Source organism: Pteropus alecto, unplaced genomic scaffold (assembly GCF_000325575.1).
Source record: "Pteropus alecto unplaced genomic scaffold, ASM32557v1 scaffold447, whole genome shotgun sequence".
Classification (NCBI taxonomy): domain Eukaryota; kingdom Metazoa; phylum Chordata; class Mammalia; order Chiroptera; family Pteropodidae; genus Pteropus; species Pteropus alecto.
In genome coordinates, this window is record NW_006440214.1 from 528,111 (window position 1) to 536,258 (window position 8,148).

The following is an 8,148-nucleotide window of genomic DNA, read 5'->3' on the forward strand; positions in this document are numbered from 1 at the left end:
AGCGTCGATGGCCGGTGTGGTCTCAGGAGCCGGGCTGACTGTGTCTGGGGCCTTGGTGTAGGGGCTACCGTCTGTGTCAGTAGAGGCCTCCATGTGTAGTCAGGTGCAGGGATGGGTGGAGGGTGACCAGACCGAGGTGACGGGCACGTTTCGGGCGACAGCCACACGGTTTTGCGGTGACTCGGGTCAGGGCCCAGACCGGCAGGCTCTGCGGCCATGCGTCACTGGCTTTGCCGCGCTCGGGCCTGCACAGCATGACTGTGTTCTCCTCTGTGGCCAGACGTGCGACCGCATCAAGCAGTCAGCCAGTGGGACCAAGCGCCGCGTGTTCATCATCGAGACCATGGGCGGCTTCTGTGGCTACCTGGCCAACATGGGGGCCCTGGCGGCCGGCGCCGACGCTGCCTACATTTTCGAGGAACCCTTCGACATCCGGGACCTACAGGTGCGTCCTCGGGTGGCAGCCCCGGGCATCCAGGGACGTGGGCTGCAGTCGGCGCCTCACGCTGAGCCCAAGCTCTGCACGGTGACAGCGTGGGCACCCCGCTCCCCAACCCCTGCGCTTGGCCTTCTGGGGTCTGTCCGTGTCACCATCACGCACTTGGCGGCCACCGCTCCCTTAGAGCGGTCACAGCCATTCGGCGAGGAGACCTAGCATTTCCGGGGTGGCCTGGTGCCTGTGTTCTGAGTGCGGGGATGGTGACCCCCTTCCTGTGGGGGCAGCTGCGGCCATGCCCCTGTGCTGCTTACCGCGTGAAGGGGGGCATGGCGCCCGCTGGGGACGCAGCGTGGGCATGCGGCAGCGACCACACCCCCTGCTCTTCTGCAGCTCCCTCCCTTCAGAAAGCAGTTCAGGGCGGTTCACGACAGCCCCCACACCCACACCCGCTGTCCCCCACACAGCTGCCCCACAGTGATCACCCGCCAGAGGGGGCGGGGCGGGGCGGGGCGGGTGCTGTCCCCCACACAGCCGCCCCACAGTGATCACCCGCCAGAGGGGGCGGGCCCGCCCACACGCCCTCCGCACCTGCAGTCTGCAGCCGACGTTGGGGTTCTCCTGGTGTTGCTGCTGCTTTTAAATCTTAATGTTGCAGATGTCACTTCTTCTAAATCTACACGGGTGTCTGGGGCCCCCAGCTTTCAGGGGAGAGTGAGTGCAGGTGAACTGCATCGCCCAGCCCCCTTGGTGGCGGAGGAAGGGGCTGGGGCGTCTAGGGGGTGCTGGAGGCGGCCTGCTCAGGCGTCGGCAAGCAAAACAACTAAATTACAAAACAGTAAATCGTAACCACGCACATTATGGTTTGGTCACGTGCCCGAACAAAGTTAACGAAATTGTGAGGTACTTGATGTTTTTGCTTGTGAACTGTCACCTTGACCTGCGGACGCCTCCAGCATGACGTGGCACCTGGCCAGCGCCTGGCGTAGCAGACTTAGGAAGTGTCCTTGCTGCCCAGGCTCCCACACATAAACTCTCCTGTTTTGCACATTTCTTCTCAAGGTGAGGGTTCCTTTCCTCAGAGAATTTGTGCAAAAGTGAGTCTGTGGGGTTCCTGTTGGCCCAGAGATGCTGGTGAGCACATGCGAACCAGCGTGAAGCGAGGTGACAGCTGCTCCCTTGAGACCGAAGACGGCGCAGTGGGTGTGCGCTTGTTTAGGCCGCTGCACAGAACGTAGGAATAGACGTGTTTAGAGAAAAACCAATTTATTTTGAAGTGTTTCCCCATGAAGCCAAGTCCCACTCACTAAGTAAATGTGCCGGGTAACGTGACCTTGTCATCGTCCTGTGGGACTCGCCTCTGCCCGATGCACGCACCGTCTGGCGTCCTCGCCACCACGGTACAAAGTCCGAGGGCGGCAGCGCTCGCCAGGTCCTGCCTGCCAACGGGTGTTCTCCCCCAGAGCAACGTGGAGCATCTGACGCAGAAAATGAAGACCAGCATCCAGAGGGGGCTCGTGCTCAGGTGAGCGCCGCCCGGAGCGGGTGGGGACGGGGGCAGCGGGCCGTGCGACGCACCCGCGCACACCTGCACAGCTAACGGCTGTGCCTTGAGGTATTTAAGCCGTCTCCAGGCCACCTCTTTGGTCAGGGCGCCGATGGCGGTGGGGACAGCGCGGGGCATTGGGCAGGGTGGGTGACGCGCCCGCGCGCCTCTCCGCCCGTGTGCTTCTCCGCCCGCACGCCCCTCCGCCCGCGCCTTGAGCCCACGCCGTCCGTGTCGCAGGAACGAGAGCTGCAACGAGAACTACACCACCGACTTCATCTACCAGCTGTACTCGGAGGAGGGCAGGGGCGTCTTCGACTGCAGGAAGAACGTGCTGGGCCACATGCAGCAGGTGGGCCGCGGCCCCGTCAGCGGCTGTGGGGGGAGGGCGTTTGTACGGAGACGCCCAGCTGGCTGCAGACCTCGGAACTGCGCCGGGGTCTGCTGTGGAGCCAGGCCGTGTCGCCCGCTGAGGGAGCGTGGCGGTGCTTGGGCGGGTGGGCCTCAGGTGGGTGTCTCGCAGCGACACTGGGTAGCAGGGGACACTGGGTCAAACTCGGCGGCTGGTTCAGTGCTGGCCTCGCCCGCCACCCACAGCAAGGCATCAGACGGTCCCGTCACAGCGCGGTCGGCACCTCGGGTGCCGGTGACCAGTGCACGCCCCGCGAGCCGGAGTGAGCGGCCACTGCCCTCACCCACCCCACCACCCCCCGTGCCCGCGGGACACCTTGGCCAGCGTTCTCACCAGAGGTCCCCAAGTCTCCGGAAATGGCATGTTTTGTAAAAGTGAGCCCACAGAGCTGGTAGGCTCTCGGAGGAAACTGGGGCCCCGGCTGGAGGCTCTGGGGCAGGGAAGACCTCGAGGGGTGATAGTGCCGTGCTGCCTGCCCCGCAGGCTCTGCCGTTCAGTGTCCCCAGACTCTGTCTCGTTTGGTCCTAATGACACAGGAGGAGATACAGTTTGCAAAACGAAAAACCCAAAACCCGAATCGAATTTGAGTCTCTTAGAAAGCACGATGCACACTTTGAACAGACTGTACCCCTGTTCGCCTTGACACTTTGTGGGTAACCACGGCTCCACTCGTCCCCACAGGGCGGAGCACCGTCCCCATTTGACAGGAACTTTGGGACCAAGATCTCGGCCCGGGCCATGCAGTGGATCAGCACCAAGCTGAAGGAGGCACGAGGCGCAGGTGCGGGGCGCGGAGCCTGCTCCCGGGAAGGGTGGGGTCCCCTGGGCCCTCTGCTGGCCTGGCCCTCTGAGGCCAGCCAGCCCAACCCCGTCCTGGACACCTGACCTGCACTGCGGCTTTGCAGGAACGTGAGGGGTCCTTTGTGCTTAGGGGACCATCTCGTTCTCCTGTGGACTCTGAGTATTGTGTCTGCTGCTTGGCCATGTTTATGTCGTGCTTTGTTTACATCACTTTAGAGGACTCAAAAGTATTTTGATTACTTAATAGCAGTTTTTAAGTATTTTGTTCTGGCAGGTTTGTTTTCTGTTCTGTCAGTCATTTTGCAGAATGTCCCCCACGTGTACGCCTCGTCACTTCCCGCGAGGCGCCGTGAGCTGAAATGCTGGCGTCCGCGTAGCCGGTGCTCTCTCTCTCTCCTGAGGCTTTCGGCTTTGGTGTCTTTCATATTTAGTTCTTTAATCCACTTCAACCAATGTGAAGTTTAGGGTCTAGGTTCGTTTTCTTCCATGTGGATAATCAATTATTTGGGTGCCATTTATCGAGAAATCCATTCTTTCCCACCCTGCAGTGTAACCTCTATCGTCGATCAGTTAGTTATCTATCTGTAAGCTTATGGGGTTGTTTCTGGGTTGTTTGGTTTGTTTTTGGCACGTAGTTCTCAGTCCTTGCCAGTATTCGTTTCGCTGCCGCCAGGTGGGGCAGGTGCCATCTTTGTGTCCCACTGGAGCTGTTCCTGGCCTCTCCTGCTGCCGTGCACACGAGATCCCGCTGGATTTGGGGGCGGGGGGAAGGGTGTTATATTTAATCAGTAAGTCATTTACAGAAAGAATTGACTTTTAAAACACTGAATTTCTAATTCACGATCGTTGTATCTCCATAAGCTTAGACGTTGTTTTACTTCTTGATTTTTTAAAAAATACACATTTGTGTATGCTACTTATAACTAATTTTTTAAGGTGATTTTTCAATCAGCAACTTTCTGTGTGTGTTAATTATAGTGATTATTTAGAGACACGTTCTGCCTTTTGGGTTCCATGTTCACATACATCAAGCATCTGTATGTGAGTTTTGGTTTTTTCCTGCTGCCTTTTCCGTCTGTCAACTCCTGTGGACACGTCCTGGATGATGTGGCGGTGGCAGAGGCCCTGAGCTAGGCAGGGCCTCAGAGCTCGTGGCCGCAGGTGGCTTTGGGCCATTACCCGCCGATGTCCACCTCAGGGTTTCAGTCCTGAAGGGTCTAAGTTTTGCTTTGGGCAAGACGGTCGTCGAGGCCTCCCTAACAGGTTTCCTGGTGTCGAGCCCAGCTGGCCTTCCTGGGGAGCCCTCGCGCCCCCGTGCATCTCCGTGCTCACTGTACCAGCTTCCTGCTTCGGCTACTTCCCGCTGGTCCTGCCCTTGTCAGCTGTAGCTGCTGGGTCAGGCTTGTTCCAGCTATGATGTCTGGGAGGTTCGTGGGGGTTCCCCTCGGAAATAATTCATAAGGCAGGTGTTTTGATTTCTGGGCATTTGGTAAAACCCCCACGCTCTGCAGGCAGAGCTGACTGCTGACGTTCTGTTTTTTGAAACCATTTGTGTAAGTTACCTTTTCAAGGAAATTTTCAAGTTCATCTAAATTTTCAAAGTTTGGTGTGAAAATTTTCACAATCGCCTCTTTCCTTTTGGATGCCGCCCCTCGTTCCGGGTTTAGGTCACCTGTGCTGATCTGCATTGCCCCCCGCAGTTTTCTCCATCCGTCTTATCAGCCGTGGGTGTTCGTTCATTTCCAGCGTTTGACTTACACAAAAACAGTGATGTAGGTAGTTTCAGCCTGATTTTCCTCTTCGTAAAGTGGACCTGGATGCTTTCTGCTGTTTGTTTTCTATGTTAACTGCTGCTTTTGTATTTCTTCCTATTTTTCGGATTTACTTTTCCCAGTTTGTCAAGGATGCTTACTCGTTACCTGCAGCTGCTCCTTCTGCGCAGCCAGCTGGCTTCCTGTTAGCATCGTGCTGCAGCTGTCCTCCCCGGTCCCAGCCCGTTTTCCTGTCCCGTACTTAGCGAGCACTGCCCTGGCGTCTGCCAGGCGCAGGCAGCAGCCCCTCTTGGGGTGAGTGTGGAGTGAGGGCAGCCCGTCCCACCATCTCTGCCCCTCTCCCCAGGCCTGAGGGGACTGCCAGGCTGCTTGCTCTCTGCCCACCTGTCACAGCCCCGGGGAGCCAGGCGTCCACCTAGAAAGGTGTGAGGAGCATGAACTCTCATTGTCCCCCAGGACCCTGCTCCCCGCCTCAGCGAGCCTCGCTGCCCTCCTTCCTCTGGCCTCCAGCCTCAGGTCATGTCTTTTACAGGGAAAAGATTCGTGACCGATGAGTCCATCTGTGTGCTGGGGATTTGCAAGAGAAACTTTCTGTTCCAGCCCGTGGCGGAGCTGAAGAAGGAGACGGACTTTGAGTAAGTACATAGAGCATCACAAGTCTAAACCTTCCTGCCGTTAGACTGGGTGACAGGAGTCCCGAGTGACGGGGGCGGTGCTGTCATAGTTCCTGCAAGGAACTGAATGATTGTGGGGAGCAGGTCAGATTAGTGTTTTACGGGAACCAAGGTAGAAGACAGGAGCCTTGTGGAAACGGGGCGGCGGGCTGCAGGAACCCGGCCCCGGGCCCTGTCCAGCTCCGTGGGCGCGGGCCTCACCCGGCCACGGCCTCCCATCTGGTCCACAGGCACAGAATCCCCCGCGAGCAGTGGTGGCTGAAGCTGCGGCCCCTCATGAAGATCCTGGCCAAGTACAAGGCCAGCTTCGAGGTGTCGGACTTGGGCCAGCTGGAGCACGTGCCCAGCCATGGCTACGGCGAGCCTGCGGCTATCTAGACGCGGCCGACCACACCCCGCCGAGACGCCTGGACTTCCTGGTCCCGCCCGTTTCTGGAACGTTATTTACCTGCACTCTGTGAGGCCCGTTGGCGTTGGCCCCTGTGCAGCCCCGTCCCGTGCCCCTCACGCCCTCGCACCTTGGGACTCCGACGGGTCATCTCCTGCTGTAAACTGCACAGCCAGTGCAATTAAACGTTTGGCTCAAACTCCAGCCACAGTATTAAACCGTCTTTGTCTTTTTTTAGTTGGCGTTCAAACCTCAGGCTCTGGGCGGGTCCGTGGGCAGGAGCCAGGGCGTTTTCACAGGGACCATGCCCCAGGCTGCATGCGGAGACAAAGGAAGAAGGGCCACACCGTGACACAGCAGATGTGGGACACACCGAGTGCGCAGAAAGGGCCCCGGACCAGGACAGCAGTGAGGGGACCCACTGCAGCCAGGTGTGGCGACGAGCCGACATCACAAGCGTGTGCCACAAGGCAGGGCAGCGGGCTGCCCTGAGGTCCCAGGTAAGATGACCTCCTGGAGTGAAGAACTTTTCTGCCTCTTTTTTCCAGTCTTTGCTCTCAAGTCTGAGACGAGAAAGGAACCAGCTTGTCCACCAGCCATAGGGATGGGGTCCTGCAGGGAAGACGGGCGTGCTGGGTTCCAGACCCCGCCACGCACACTGCAGTTGTAGGTGTGGTGTGCGAGGCGATGCGTCTAAACATGCGGAACAGATCTCAGGCAAAAATCCCTGGCCGCTGAGGAGCGCTGAGCACGGGGCCAGCAGACTGATCCGCCAGGGCCGAGCTCAGCGAGGTCTGCCCCTAGGCTGTGCAGGGACTGGGGACCCGATGACAGAGGAGGGGACAGCACTAAGTTCCCTGTCTGAAAACAACGCAAAGTGAGTACCAGATGACATGGCCTTCGGTAGGGACGGGCAAGGCAGCACGCGGCCCCAAGCTGCTGCGTGTCCTGCGTCCAGTCAGAGGCCTCCTGGGTCCCTAGTGACCACACTATTTTATAGCTCAAGGCAGATGTTGGAAAAACCTTTGCTAAAGCAATTCTTAGTTTTTGCTAAAAATTGAGGAACATGAATAAATGAACAAAGCGCCATTTAAAATGACTAAAGCACAAGTTAGGTCAGCGTTGCCTTTTATTTTTAAGTAAATACTCTAAGATGAGTAGAACACGCGTCCCCATTACTAGAAAGTCCGCGGTGCATCTCTGGCGCTGAGGCCCGCACCTCTGTCCCGCTCACGCCAGGTCCCTGCCCTGCTGGGCAGCACGTGACGCTGGCAAAACTTCCAGAATGATAAACGATCAAGATATTCGGAAAAGACCATCGCTTTTCTGACCTCTCAAAGTAAATCTGGCTCCACCTTGCTTCTTGGGGGCCGGTGACAGAGTCTGGGCCTGGCGGGGTCTGTGGGGTCTGCCGGTCACTGTATCACCCACGACGGGTCGCTGGCGGTCCTCGCATTCTCAGGCCCCAGCAGAGCCAGCCCGTGAGCGCTCCCACCAACACCCAGGTACCTGAAAGGTGGGCAGGGATCAGGGCGGGGCCACAGGAGGCACTGTCAGGGTGCCGCAGGCCGCACTCACCTGTGGGCCACGTCGATGAGCGCCCCACGGTGCACGGCGAAGAGCTGCTCCCGCTGTGCCTGCCCCATCTCGTCCGTGAGGCCGTACAGGAAGTGGTCCAGGCCTGGAGGAACAGCGGTGACGGGGGCTACCTCAGCTGCTGACCCTGTCCCGACGGGTGCCTTCCCATGAGCCTCTCTCCCCATGGGCCAGGGCAGGACGGTCTCGGCCACCACGCTGCCCGGGGCCCTCACAGCACACACGGGCTCAGGGCGTGGGACGCGAACCTCTCCACGTGGCAAACACGCTCAGTCAAGGTGGACGTTGGTGTGTTAAAGGTGGGAGAGGGGACAGGACCCAGGAACTCAGCCTGGACCTGCTGCCGGCTGCGCTGTCACCAAACCCGTCCCTCGCTGCCGATACCTTTGTCTGAGGGCGCCACGGGCGCGTCCACCGTGGAGAACACGGCGAGCTTGGCCTCGTCGATGTCCTGCTGTGAGAACTGCCCGGACTGGGCCCAGCTTGCGGCCTTTGCGAAGGTCTGCAGCGTTTCTGCTGGGTA

The 8,148-nt window shown here is 58.8% G+C and overlaps 2 protein-coding genes across 5 annotated transcripts in view; one reads left to right on the forward strand and one right to left on the reverse strand.

The window, feature by feature from the left end:
• Positions 1-7,128, forward strand: part of PFKP (phosphofructokinase, platelet) — a 50,991-nt gene extending 43,863 nt beyond the window's left edge. For 3 of the 4 annotated variants that reach the window (XM_015593455.1, XM_006917197.2, XM_015593456.1), the window contains 6 exons: positions 281-445; positions 1,900-1,961; positions 2,223-2,334; positions 3,076-3,175; positions 5,500-5,602; positions 5,872-6,247. In XM_015593455.1, the coding sequence (XP_015448941.1) occupies positions 281-445; positions 1,900-1,961; positions 2,223-2,334; positions 3,076-3,175; positions 5,500-5,602; positions 5,872-6,019 (690 nt within the window). In that variant the 3' untranslated portion in view covers positions 6,020-6,247. Of the gene's footprint in view, positions 1-280; positions 446-1,899; positions 1,962-2,222; positions 2,335-3,075; positions 3,176-5,499; positions 5,603-5,871; positions 6,248-6,267; positions 6,461-6,577 lie in introns of those variants that run through there. The other variant, XM_025050524.1, reaches the window with a different exon arrangement.
• A 12-nt stretch (positions 7,129-7,140) lies between these two features.
• The window catches only part of PITRM1 (pitrilysin metallopeptidase 1), a 34,170-nt gene continuing 33,162 nt past the window's right edge, over positions 7,141-8,148 (reverse strand). Inside the window, exons 24-26 of the mRNA XM_025050525.1 lie at positions 8,010-8,144; positions 7,608-7,710; positions 7,141-7,538 (exon numbers count right to left, since the gene is read on the reverse strand). Coding sequence (XP_024906293.1) covers positions 7,445-7,538; positions 7,608-7,710; positions 8,010-8,144 — 332 coding nt within the window. The 3' untranslated portion in view covers positions 7,141-7,444. The remainder of the gene's footprint in view (positions 7,539-7,607; positions 7,711-8,009; positions 8,145-8,148) is intronic.